The sequence below is a fragment of the Gadus macrocephalus genome, chromosome 18, assembly GCF_031168955.1.
Source record: "Gadus macrocephalus chromosome 18, ASM3116895v1".
NCBI lineage: Eukaryota > Metazoa > Chordata > Actinopteri > Gadiformes > Gadidae > Gadus > Gadus macrocephalus.
In genome coordinates, this window is record NC_082399.1 from 1,380,968 (window position 1) to 1,393,827 (window position 12,860).

Below are 12,860 nucleotides of genomic sequence, written 5' to 3' on the forward strand. Positions count from 1 at the left end.
ATACCTCCTGGAATGGTTCAATGATCTTTGTGAGTTCCACAATATTAGTGGGCATCTGTTTACCAGAATTGGACATGAGAGCCAGATATAAATGTATAAAGTCTCTGCAAAAATGCAAATTATAAATAAAATAAAAATATATATAAATATAAATAATGTGTATATAAAATATGTATAAAAAATGCAAATATGACAAGGGTGACCAATGGGGTGGCCGTGATCCAGAGTAGGGTGGCCGAGGCCCCCCCTGGCCTGCGCCTCTGGGCGGACTCCCCGGTCCATAGTGGGCCACCTCCCGGTCCATAGTGGGCCACCTCCCCGGTCCATAGTGGGCCACCTCCCGGTCCATAGTGGGCCACCCCCCGGTCCATAGTGGGCCACCTCCCGGTCCATAGTGGGCCACCTCCCGGGTCTAGCGTGGACTACCTCCCGGTCCATAGTGGGCTACCTCCCGGTCCATAGTGGACCACCTCCCGGTCCATAGTGGGCCACCTCCCGGGTCATAGTGGGCCACCTCCCGGGTCTAGCGCGGACTACCTCCCGAAACCCCGCGGGTCGTGGGTGTTCTTGGACTTGTCTCTGTCGCTGTTCTTGCTTAACTGGTACAAGGTGTTGGCCAGGTTGTGCATCTGGCACGTGCCCAGGCTGCAGCCCCCCTGGGGCGCCCGTCGTGCACGTGACCCGGCCGCCAGCCTAACAGAGCACAACAACAACAATAGTATTAGTGATGGATCATTGATAACAGCCACAGCAAGAATAATATCAAAATTATAGGCCTTAATTAATTTTTTAATAATAATCTATTACCTGTTTTCCAGGACATTCAAGGTGTATTTTTTTTGGGCCTGAACTTCCTGGTTGCGCTTTGCCTCCAAGTCCTCAGAGGTCACCAGGTCCTCAGAGGTCACCAGGTCCTCAGAGGTCACCAGGTCCTCAGAGGTCACCAGCACTCCGTCTGCCGACCTGATGACCCAGGAAGCACATCGGCATAAGACTCGGGATAGAGGGTTTCTATATTAAGTGTCGGTTTGATAGTGTGTGCGTGTAAGTGTGTGTTTGTGTGTAGTGTCTTTATATATGTGTGTCTGTGTGTGTGTGTGTGTGTGTGTGTGTGTGTGTGTGTGTGTGTGTGTGTGTGTGTGTGTGTGTGTGTGTGTGTGTGTGTGAGTGTGTATGACTGACCTGAGTCTGAGTGGCGAAGCCTCTGTTAGCGTAGCCACTGTTAGCGTCACTAGCACCAGTATGGCTATCTCCATGCTACAATCACCTAGGATGGACAGATAAAGGCCAAGTCTGAATACCACAATGCAGTAAAAGAACATCATAACAACAGCATAATGAAAACTGAAATACACAATTATTCTGTTGTAAATACTTGCATAAAATTTGATATTGTATTACAGTCTAGAATAGTACAGTGTATTATAGCATAATAGTATCATATAGTATAGCACAACATAGTATGTATTATATGACAAGTAGCTCACCAATGTATGTGAGTATGAGTAACAGAGGTATAGTATATAGTATAGTACTGTATAATCAAATAGAGGGAACTCACCAATAGTAGAAGAGAAGATGTGTATCGATGTGTATTATCTGGTATTCCTGGTCTGATGGAGTTGGTCGATGAGGAGCACTGGTTTTATATGGCGAGTCGGGGCAGGTGGGTGGAGTCCGGTGCGTGTTACTCAGGGGGACCTCCATCCCACCACTGATGGAGAACTTTGTTTACCATGCAGGAAACTCTGAGAATAACTCAGCCATACGCACACACGCACGTGCGCACACATCCGCAAGCACACACACACACACTTTCAAACACAGAAAGACACACACACACACACACACACACACACACACACACACACACACACACACACACACACACACACACACACACACACACACACACACACACACACACACACATATACTATACTGTATACCATGATACACGCTTACATTTATAGGCATCCATATACATTAGCGCACACACACACACACACACACACACACACTGGTTGATGCTAGGTTCCAGGAACAGTTGTATTCTCTAATTACGTCTCTGTGACACACACACACACACACATAAACACACACACACACACACACACACACACACACACACACACACACACACACACACACACACACACACACACACACACACACACACACACACACACACACTTCCTACCCCATTGTCCTGATATACACCTGGCTGTGACATCACAATAGCCAGTGATATCAATGTACAGCACGAGGCTAACCTTGTGAGCTAACATGCTTACACGTGGATAGTGACACACAGGACAGATGACTAATATACTGTATGTAGGAAGAGCTACACGCTACGTGCTGACAGGCCATGCTATCAAACAGTAGCTCGCACACCGCTCGAGTCACGTGTGTTTGTATTACTCTTTATCAGATCTGCAGTCTGACTTTGATCATGGCTGAATTCTCTCCTTAATGACGTCTACAGTCTGTCCTTCATCACAGATACAGTCTGGCCTTCATCACAGCTAGTCTGTCCTTTATCATAGCTACAGTCTGTCCTCTATCACAGCTACAGTCTGTCCTTCATCACAGCTACAGTCTGTCCTCTATCACAGCTAGTCTGTCCTTCATCACAGCTAGTCTGTCCTCTATCACAGCTACAGTCTGTCCTTTATCAAAGTTTTTTTACTTTATCCAAACTATACACCGTTATCAACAGTCTGTCTTTCCTCCCAGTTAAAGGCTGCTCTTTATCATAGAAACAAAGTAATCACTGCTAAACACCATTATCACAATAACAGTCAATCCAGCATCACAGCCTCAGTTTGGGTTTGATCACAGCTCATTGCTCCTTTATCACAGCAACGCTGTTCTTTCTGTTGCAGTCAAGCCTAAATCTCAGGCAAGGTCTGACATTTATCAGAGTAAGTCTGTACGTTATCACGGTGACCATTCTTTTCATCACTGTAACAGTCTGTCAATTATCATAGCTGAAGTATGCAGTTTATCACAGCTTTAGTCTGCCCTGTATCACAGCTAGTCTGCCCTGTATCACAGGTCCCAAAGGGCCTTCTAAACTTAACCAACCTAATACCTCAAGTATCAGATGCATCATGGGAAATATAAAATCTCGCTGGTCACACGCTGCCAGCTCACTTCCTGTTGTGTTTTCCAGCTCAACATAACTTCCTGTCCGTGCCATGCACCAGGGACAGCATCCTTACAGGAAGTAGTAAAAACGTCACACGCACACACACACACCAACTCTACGTCACTCAAACACACCCGCTCCAACCCAAAGACCCTGAAACATCCCATTCACCACCACCACCTTTTAAAGAACAGATCATCAATGTTTCGTATTGCTTCCTCCAGCAGTCGAACGCCACTGTATAAAAGATACACTGGTTATTACGGTGAATGTGTCTCCCCCTAGCGGACGTGAACACAAACAGCAGCCATACATACTTTATTATATACATAATGTATTTATTTTATATATATTATATATTGTTTTATTTATTCAGATATATTTTCTAATTTATCCAACGTCTGTATCCAAAACTCGCCATCAATTCAAATCCAGGTCTTTAAGAAGCCGCTGGGGGCAAAGGGGAATCAAGTATCCCTACAGGTTGGCATCCAAATATTTTGAACCAAGACCCTTTCAGCGGGGATTCAAACATCCTACAGATCAGTGTTCTGTCTTTCTGTATCCGTTGGATACTTGCTGCCCCTTCCTCCGTCGTCAGTGTATGGAATATCAAGATAAAGACATCATTTAATATGTGGGCAATGGTTTTAATACACATGTAAACTACAAATGGACAGTCTCTACAGCCAATCAGAGAGAATCAATTAAAAGCACCATCTTATGATCAAAGATAATCCAATAATCGATGGATAACATTGTATTATGTTCATGGCTACTGAATTATGAGATGATAAGACGTGATAGTCACAATGATAGCATCAATAACAATAAGAACACATTAAACAATAAAATAAATATCCTTTGTAAAAATGATTAAAAAAAATGTAAACATGATAAAGACGCCCCCTCCAAGAACTTAGGACTCCATTTAAAGACTACTTTTCCCATGAGGTCTGAGGCCTCTCGCTGACCTATTCCACTTCCATCATCTCCGTCAGAGACATCTGCAGTTCCACCGACTGCAGGGAGGAGGCGCCCCCGTCCTCCGCCATCATCCTCAGGAGCTCCAGAGACGTGAAGACCACCTGGGGGGAAGAGCAGAGGACTAGCACCCAGGGCGGTCGAGAGAAGCGTGTCACAGCATGGCGGCCAGACACGGGATCCAGGGACCAGGTCTGCTCCATCGAAAATATGTTGAACAAGCAATACATCCATGTTGGACCGGACGTTGCAGAATCATTAAAATGGACTGATGAGAAGTGGTTGGAGTATCCAACAAATTGACAATACAGAGATGTGATTTCATCAGGTGCATTCATTTTATTCTCCTGTCTGGAGAATAATAACATTTTTATGTGTTTGTGATGGATAAAGGTGTTTTTAGGTGTGTATCGTGGATAAAGGTGTTTCCAGGTGTGTATGTGTGTGTGATGGATAAAGGTGTTTCCAGGTGTGTGTGTGTGTGTGTGTGTGTGTGATGGATAAAGGTGTTTCCAGGTGTGTATGTGTGTGTGTGATGGATAAAGGTGTTTCCAGGTGTGTATGTGTGTGTGATGGATAAAGGTGTTTCCAGGTGTGTATGTGTGTGTGATGGATAAAGGTGTTTCCAGGTGTGTGTGTGTGTGTGTGTGATGGATAAAGGTGTTTCCAGGTGTGTATGTGTGTGTGATGGATAAAGGTGTTTCCAGGTGTGTATGTGTGTGTGTGATGGATAAAGGTGTTTCCAGGTGTGAATGTGTGCGTGATGGATAAAGGTGTTTCCAGGTGTGTATGATGGATAAAGGTGTTTCCAGGTGTGTATGATGGATAAAGGTGTTTCCAGGTGTGTATGTGTGTGTGTGATGGATAGAGGTGTTTCCAGGTGTGTACGTGTGTGTGATGGATAAAGGTGTTTCCAGGTGTGTGTGATGGATAAAGGTGTTTCCAGGTGTGTACGTGTGTGTGATGGATAAAGGTGTTTCCAGGTGTGTACGTGTGTGTGATGGATAAAGGTGTTTCCAGGTGTGTACGTGTGTGTGATGGATAAAGGTGTTTCCAGGTGTGTTAAAGAACCAGAAGGAGAGCTTTACCTCCACCATCACGAGCTTCTTTTCCCAGGGCCTTCTGTCCGGCCACTCTTCCCCCAGACAGATGTACAGACAGCAGGACGGACATTTCCCCCCCGCGATGAATTCCTGTATCCCTGACACACACAAACACACACAAACACACACACACACACCTTTACAAACACAAACTACACACATGAAGACATGACGGCCGTCTCAAACTTCACTCACCAAGGGACAACTTTAACAAACACAAAACAACTACAACTACACGCTAGCTCTGTTAGCCTTCAGGCTAGTGGCTAAACCCGTCAGCAATGCAAGCTCACCTCCCACAAAGTCTTGGAACCGGAAGAGGGCCTGGGGCTCCATCTTGGCCACCTGCTGCGGCTCTCGGCTGCGGTCGAACTTACAGCGGCTCCAGAACGCTCTGGCGTTTCCACGGCGATGGCTGTACACCACGGGGCCTGACACGCCCACGTCCACCCCCGCCCCCAGACTGTCCAGCACCTGCTGGGTGAGACGGTTCTGCACCGAGTCGAAGGTCACGGGGGGTGTTGGCAGGGTCATCAGGGTCAGGCCTGACTGGGGGTCCACCTCCCCCATCCTCATCTCCGGGCTGGTCACATGGCCACATGGTCACATAGAAAGGTTACGGGGATGAACTGCTCAAGACACAACTGCTAACCATTGTATGTGTATAATGTGTCTCTGTTTGTGTGTCTGCGTGTGTGTGTCTGTGTGTGTGTGTCTGTGTGTGCGTCTGTGTGGTGTACCTGTAGACAAGTCTGAAACCAGTTGCGTTATCCACCAGATTCTCAGAAACCTTCACCCCTCTGTAGAACACCGACACCCTGAACTGTGTCTCTGAAGACACACACACACACACACACACACACACACACACACACACACACACACACACACACACACACACACACACACACACACACACACACACACACACACACACACACACACACACACACACACACACACACATTACACTGGGCATTGCTTATAGCACCGAAAAAAAACCTTCACTCAGGACTCCGTGCCCACTCACTGAATGCCTCGTCCACCCAGGTCTGGGACAGAGACTGAAGGAACTGCTCCGCCACGGGCTGCTGCTGCCCCGCCTCCCCCGCCCCCACGGGCGCCACCTCCGTGGTCGGATGCCCCTCAGCAGCAGCCTCTCCGCCCGTCGCCATGGGGGACAGCTGTGGCACCCGCCAGCCGGCACAAGCAAGGTCTTCAACGGGCTGGGGAAGCTCCTCCGGCATGGCAGCGGTGTCTACTGGGGTCAGGGGTCGGGTTAGCACTGAGGTCAGGGGTCGGGTTAGCACTGGGGTCAGGGGTCGGGTTAGCACTGAGGTCAGGGGTCGGGTTAGCACTGAGGTCAGGGGTCGGGTTAGCACTGAGGTCAGGGGTCGGGTTAGCACTGGGGTCAGGGGTCGGGTTAGCACTGGGGTCAGGGGTCGGGTTAGCACTGGGGTCAGGGGTCGGGTTAGCACTGAGGTCAGGGGTCGGGTTAGCACTGGGGTCAGGGGTCGGGTTAGCACTGAGGTCAGGGGTCGGGTTAGCACTGAGGTCAGACGGAGAGCCCGGCCGTCCCCAGGTCAGGTGTGTGGGGGTTACCTGAAGGTTGGATGTTGAGGGCCATCAGGCAGTCCTGGAGGTCGTCGTCGTTAATGGTGGTGGTGGCTGCAGAGAAGACATACCTCTGTTCTTTATTCTGATCTAGATCTACAGTCTATGTTCCTTCTATTGACCTAGATCTACATTCTCCTCGACTAATGTTTAAGGCTATAGGTCTACGTCTTCTGACGTTCCTTCTAGAGCTGTACCTTCGATTTAACTTAATCTACATTATAGTTTTTGATTGATTGTTTCCATTATATTGATGTTCCTCTATGAATCTACATCTATATTCTACTATATCAATGTTCCTTCTATTGGTGTACTGATCACGTGACCCGCCGGAGAACCAGCCTACCTAGAAAGATGTTGTCGTCTTGGAGCAAGATGGTTTCAACGTTGTGATCTAGAAAGATGAACGGGTCCTGTGACACACACACACACACACACACACACACACACACACACACACACACACACACACACACACACACACACACACACACACACACACACACACACACACACACACACACACACACACACACACACACACGAGGTTAGCCTTAACCCCCTAACCCGAACCCTGGGGTCTTAACCCCCTGACCCTATCCCTGAGGTCACAATACTCTAACCCTAACGCTGAGTCCTCCACCCCTGACACCTACTGTAAATATAAATACAGCCATTTTTATGTTTGAGAAACCCTGGTCCAGAATCCATTTCTGGTTCAGATCGTACCTGTTGGTTCTTTTCCTGGACCGGAGTGGAGAGCTCCTCCTCTTCCTGGGACTCCACAGGGGGCGATGCTGAGAGAGAGAACACATAGCTCAATTACATATCAGCCAATCATCAGCCAGACACAGATGACAGTAGAATTATTAAAAACATTACATTTCATGAGGAGATGCTAGTGTGGCCATTCAACCAATCGGGAATACAAACAGGTATTTATTTGTAAACAAAGATTGAGCAAACATGGCTAGGCTAAAGTAGTACACTCTGCTATTCAACGCTATGCTTCTGTGCTTTATCTGAAATCTAAGACCCAACCCTAATTTAATTGTTAAATGAACCCCACTCTACAGACTCTATGTGTCTAAAACCAAATCATCACCAAACGGTGGAGCAGTCTAAACGTAATCTAGAAAGCCAAAGTAAGTCTTTATAAAACTGGTAACCAAAGGTAACCAACCGAGACCACCCAGGTGTGAGAATAAACCCATCGCAGAAGGCCAGGAACTCACACTCACACTCACTTTCTGAGCGCTTTAAACATGCACTTTGTGGTTGTGGTTGCCTCGCCTGCCTCCTTACCTGAGGAGGGGGAGGAGCTTGGCTTTGGCCAGCGGAACACCTTGATGGGGTTGGCGTTTTCCTTGCTGTTGTTTGTTACCATGACGAACTTCTTGGCCCGAAGGGTGCTGCGGAAGTTCCTCTTCCAGACGGAGGAGTCCCCTTGGGCCTGGCCGTTCCCGCTCACCTCCGCCCAGGCCTGGGGCAGGGGAGGGCAACCGTCACACTCAGATATCTTCTCTTGTAAGGGACTACCGCCTCGTAGGCATCTTGTGAAAACTGGTGATTGACTTTGAGAAGACAGATCCTGATCGAAATCTATCTATTTTTTAGACACAGAGTTCAATATTTTTCACATTATGTGTACGAGTCAGTTCTCTCTGATGTTAGAAAATAGCATTAGTGTGAGGGTTCCTTTTCCACACAAGATCATAAGGGTGTGTCTGTGTGTGTGTCTGTGTGTCTGTGTGTGTGTCTGTGTGTGTGAGTGTGTGTTTGTATATTATTTTTTATATAGAACTGAACTGCGTTTCTAAGTCAGTTCTACATGATTCCGTAAAATGTCTTCTGAAGCGTGATTAAACTGTGAAAAATTACTTAAAAAAAAAAAACTGCAATGAGATGGATGGAGGATAAAAGATGATAAAAGATGATAATAAGCACATATAAGGATTACAGGCATGCCGTCAAATATTATTTATTCTCTGTAAGCGCAAGGCAAAGTGAAATGAAACCTGTCATTTCTAAACAGAGCGAATGTGTGGTTTGGGACCTGACCTTGAATATGAGGATGTCAATGCTGGAGGAGTCCTGCCTGAGAGCGTGCTTCCAGGGGACAGAGAACTCAGTCCTGCCCGGGTCGGTCCAGTCTACCCCGGGGAACAGCCCGCTGTCGATCCTGGCCTTCAACCAGGGGATGAAGAGTGGCTTGGGCTGAGCCATGCCTGGTTGATGCCCATACCCCCCACAGGGAACAGTGTTAAACTAGAAAAGGTGGTGAGCGCTGTGGTACAAGTGAGGTTGATTTTTTTTTTAATAAAGTCACATAGATTAAGACATAAAGAAACGTTAAATGGCTTAAATCAAGTAAAGGGCTTTTAACAAAAGTGCAAGAGTCTAAATGGAGTAAACAATGTAAACATACACACCATTTAAGAAAAAGTAAATGGTTGGAAACATGTATTGCCCTGCACTGCTGGTGTGTGTGTGTGTGTGTGTGTGTGTGTGTGTGTGTGTGTGTGTGTGTGTGTGTGTGTGTGTGTGTGTGTGTGTGTGTGTGTGTGTGTGTGTGTGTGTGTGTGTGTGTGTGTGTGTGTGTGGAATGGAATAGCGAGCCGATGCGTGATTAACTCCCAAGTTAAAAAAATATATAGTATTTTAAAAGTAGAATATCATAAAAAGTATAAAATATTAAAAAAGTCATAAGCGCCCGATTCCAAGCTATTCTGAACATTTTAAAATTTGAATGGAGTCTCTAGGTGAAAATTTGAGGAATGTTAGGTGACATGTGGTGAGCAATTGGACTTCCGTATTCATATTTATTAAACCCAGACGGTGAACGGCGGCGTCAATGCAGAAAGAAAGTGCCATAATATGAAAATGTTTTGGTTCATATTAAACCATTAACATAAGAATGATAAACAATTACCAAAAATATGCACAAATAGAAACAACAGCGCACAAACCGAGAGGAATACGCGCTTCAATATTATAATATAATATAATATAATATAATATAATATAATATTGTATAGACGACCATGAGAATCAGAATGTTGAACCAGGGCTTGACAGATAAGCCCTGCTTCGCCATTATGATTCTCATGGTCTGATATAGCCACCGTCCAAACTTAGTAATAACTTACGTGTAATAAATAGCTGTAGCCTACCTACCTTAACTTCCGCCCGCCAAACACTTTAAATTCAGAGAGCTTTTCAGAGTTGTCTATTAAAAGCTAGACTGAAAGCGGAAGAGGGGAGCTCTGATCTCAGGCAGGGAGTACTCGGTTCTCACCCCCCAACACGGCTTCTCGGGAAATCCCTCCTCTTCAGTTTCGTTTTCCAAACTTCACCAACGACCTGTTCCCGCGAGTCCACAACGCGGAGTACCCGTATGCACTCACTGCCCCCCCCCCCCCCACACACACACACACACACACACGCACACGCACACACAAACACACGCACAATTTTTACACGAGTTTAACACGGTTTTAAACTCAAGAAGTCACGTCACGTCTTCATTTCCATTGCTGTGTCATAGGCTACTTGTGGTTTAACCTGCAGCTGCGTTTTACCTTGATCTCAAATGCTGTGTCTTCAGAGAAATTCACATCAGACACTAGAGGACGTAATTTATTAATCTCGAAACTGACGTGGTTTTAGAGGAGACTAAACCAGTTTGCAGGATGAAACAAGGCTCCATCATAACCGACACACACACACAGAATTAGTTTTATGAATTATTATTAATAGGTATGATGATAGGTATAGATTCTGGGCCGACTGATCTTTAAATTGTGTGGTCATTGTGCTAGCCTCTCAGTCATGGATGCCCTAAACGACACTGTGATGGTGGCGCGCAGAGTGCAAGCAGCACGCTTTATAAGCAGACGGTACAGGCTACTTCGTGACACTTTTCGAAGATACAACGCTGAACATTTCCGACGTCGGTACCGTCTGTCCAAAAGAGCGGTGAGGCGCCTTATTACTTGTTAGCAGATCAACTTTGGTCCAGAGGTAGAGGGAACATGCCTGTGCCAGTAGCGCACAAAGTTCTCCGCATCTCCTGGGGTATACTAGAAATCCGAGTAGGCCTACTTCCGGTTTCCAAGCTGTTTAAACAGAGTCAGCTGGGAATCAGCTGATCCTGAACGAGCACAGCAATCACGTTCAACCTCGTGCGCAACTGCGTGTTCCAAAACCTCCGAAGGAGTACGGTTTTAAAGCGCAGTAGTGCCAACTGACAGAGCAATTGGCCCAATACGTCCATGCACGCACAGCAATGCACAATAAAACACAGTAAAACACAAATCAGTACACAGTAGTACACGGTTCTTGGCGTGTTTTATTCGTTTCTCAAATACAGGAAAGTTAATGTACAGAAGAAAATGATTTTGTCAAGAACTGTACAATATTTACACAAAGACTTTCTTTTTTTTAATAGTTTCTTGGAAAATTTGATTGTTTCCAAAATAAGTCATAGTATGCACAAACATTTAGATGATAGAAATGAAATGACTATTTGCTCTTTAAATATCACTCTGAGGGTGTAGATGGACTTATTGATTGCTGATCAGACAGGCGTTGCTCTTATATACAGAGGGGAAGACGGATCTCGGATATGTAATGGTTAGTTAAGTTTCCCAGTACGGAACAAAAATGTTATTTTAAATGTTAGCCTGCCACAGTTTCTATTAAAAACGTTCTCTTATAAATAATTAAAACATGTTTCCATATTGTTACAAAGCTGGCTAGCTAGCATTGACAAGGAGCAGGTTATCCAGCTATGTGTATATGCCAGATACTAGCTAGCTAGCATGTACACATTGCTAGCTAGTTAGTGTAGCTACACAGCAGGCTAGTTAGCTAGTCTGGACACATAGCAGGCTAGCTAGCTACCATTGACACTTAGCAAGGTAGCCAGCTATGTGTGTATGCTAGTTACTATCTAGCTAGCCCACACATAACTAGCTAGCCAGTGTAGACACAGAGCTTGGTAGCTAGCTAGTGTAAACACGTAGCGGGCTAGCTAGCACAGTTACAGCATGGGGGTTTAGTTATCAACATTTTTTTTTACTTAAACACACAGTCTCCATAGAAACGTTGTTCGTTCACTCTCTGCACACGCTCTCACTCCTCCGCTCACGGTCAAAGATTCTCCAAAAAAATAATTTACGTAAAAACTAAAAACGTTATTGGCTTCCCTTTCGGCTGTGGCCATGGCGAGTCATTTCCTGTCTCTGGGGGGGTCATTTCCTGTCTCAAGGTACTATCACTTCCTGTGCCTCAAGAGACCACACCCACTGATGATGTCCACACGACGTCATCCATGGCGAGGGGCGTGTCCTGGGGGGCGTGTCCTGGGGGCGGGGTCAGGCCTTGGAGCTGAGAGCCAACAGGCTGCTGAAGGTGCAGTACAGCGTGTCGAGCCAGCTCTGATTGGCCATGCACTGCTGCACCACCTCCTCCTGGCCGGGGTCGTCAGCAGCCTGCTCCACACTGTGGCTCTGCACACGCACACAGTGAGACAGAGACATTACACACACACACACACACACAGTGAGACAGAGACATTAAACACACACACAGTGAGACAGAGACATCACACACACGCACACAGTGAGACAGAGACATTACACACACACACACACACAGTGAGACAGAGACATTACACACACACACACACAGTGAGACAGAGACATTACACACACGCACACAGTGAGACAGAGACATCACACACACACACACACACACACACACACACGCACACAGTGAGACAGAGACATCACACACACACAGTGAGACAGAGACATCACACACACACACACAGTGAGATAGAGACATTACACACACACACACACACACACGCACACAGTGAGACAGACATTACACACACGCACACAGTGAGATAGAGACATTACACACACACACACACACACGCACACAGTGAGACAGACATTACACACACGCACACAGTGAGATAGAGACATTAAACACAC

The 12,860-nt window shown here is 46.3% G+C and overlaps 2 protein-coding genes across 4 annotated transcripts in view; both read right to left on the minus strand.

Annotated features, from left to right (window-relative positions):
• Positions 1-3,783: 3,783 nt before the first annotated feature.
• Positions 3,784-10,251, minus strand: irf3 (interferon regulatory factor 3). Of its 3 annotated transcripts, none has more exons than XM_060037479.1 (11): positions 10,154-10,251; positions 8,917-9,083; positions 8,161-8,338; positions 7,585-7,652; positions 7,202-7,268; positions 6,844-6,909; positions 6,272-6,502; positions 5,982-6,072; positions 5,535-5,824; positions 5,227-5,339; positions 3,784-4,242 (listed from the first exon to the last, which is right to left on the minus strand). In XM_060037479.1, the coding sequence occupies exons 2-11, from the start codon at positions 9,079-9,081 to the stop codon at positions 4,129-4,131; spliced, it is 1,383 nt and encodes a 460-aa protein (XP_059893462.1). In that variant the 5' UTR covers positions 9,082-9,083; positions 10,154-10,251; the 3' UTR covers positions 3,784-4,128. The 3 variants fall into 3 exon arrangements, with proteins under 3 accessions (XP_059893462.1, XP_059893463.1, XP_059893461.1); XM_060037480.1 differs by having other exon boundaries at positions 6,272-6,499; positions 10,154-10,250; XM_060037478.1 differs by having other exon boundaries at positions 6,272-6,526; positions 10,033-10,172.
• A 1,982-nt stretch (positions 10,252-12,233) lies between these two features.
• Positions 12,234-12,860, minus strand: part of prr12a (proline rich 12a) — a 16,549-nt gene continuing 15,922 nt past the window's right edge. Inside the window, 1 exon segment of the mRNA XM_060037206.1 lies at positions 12,234-12,368. Within this exon segment, the coding sequence (XP_059893189.1) occupies positions 12,234-12,368 (135 nt within the window).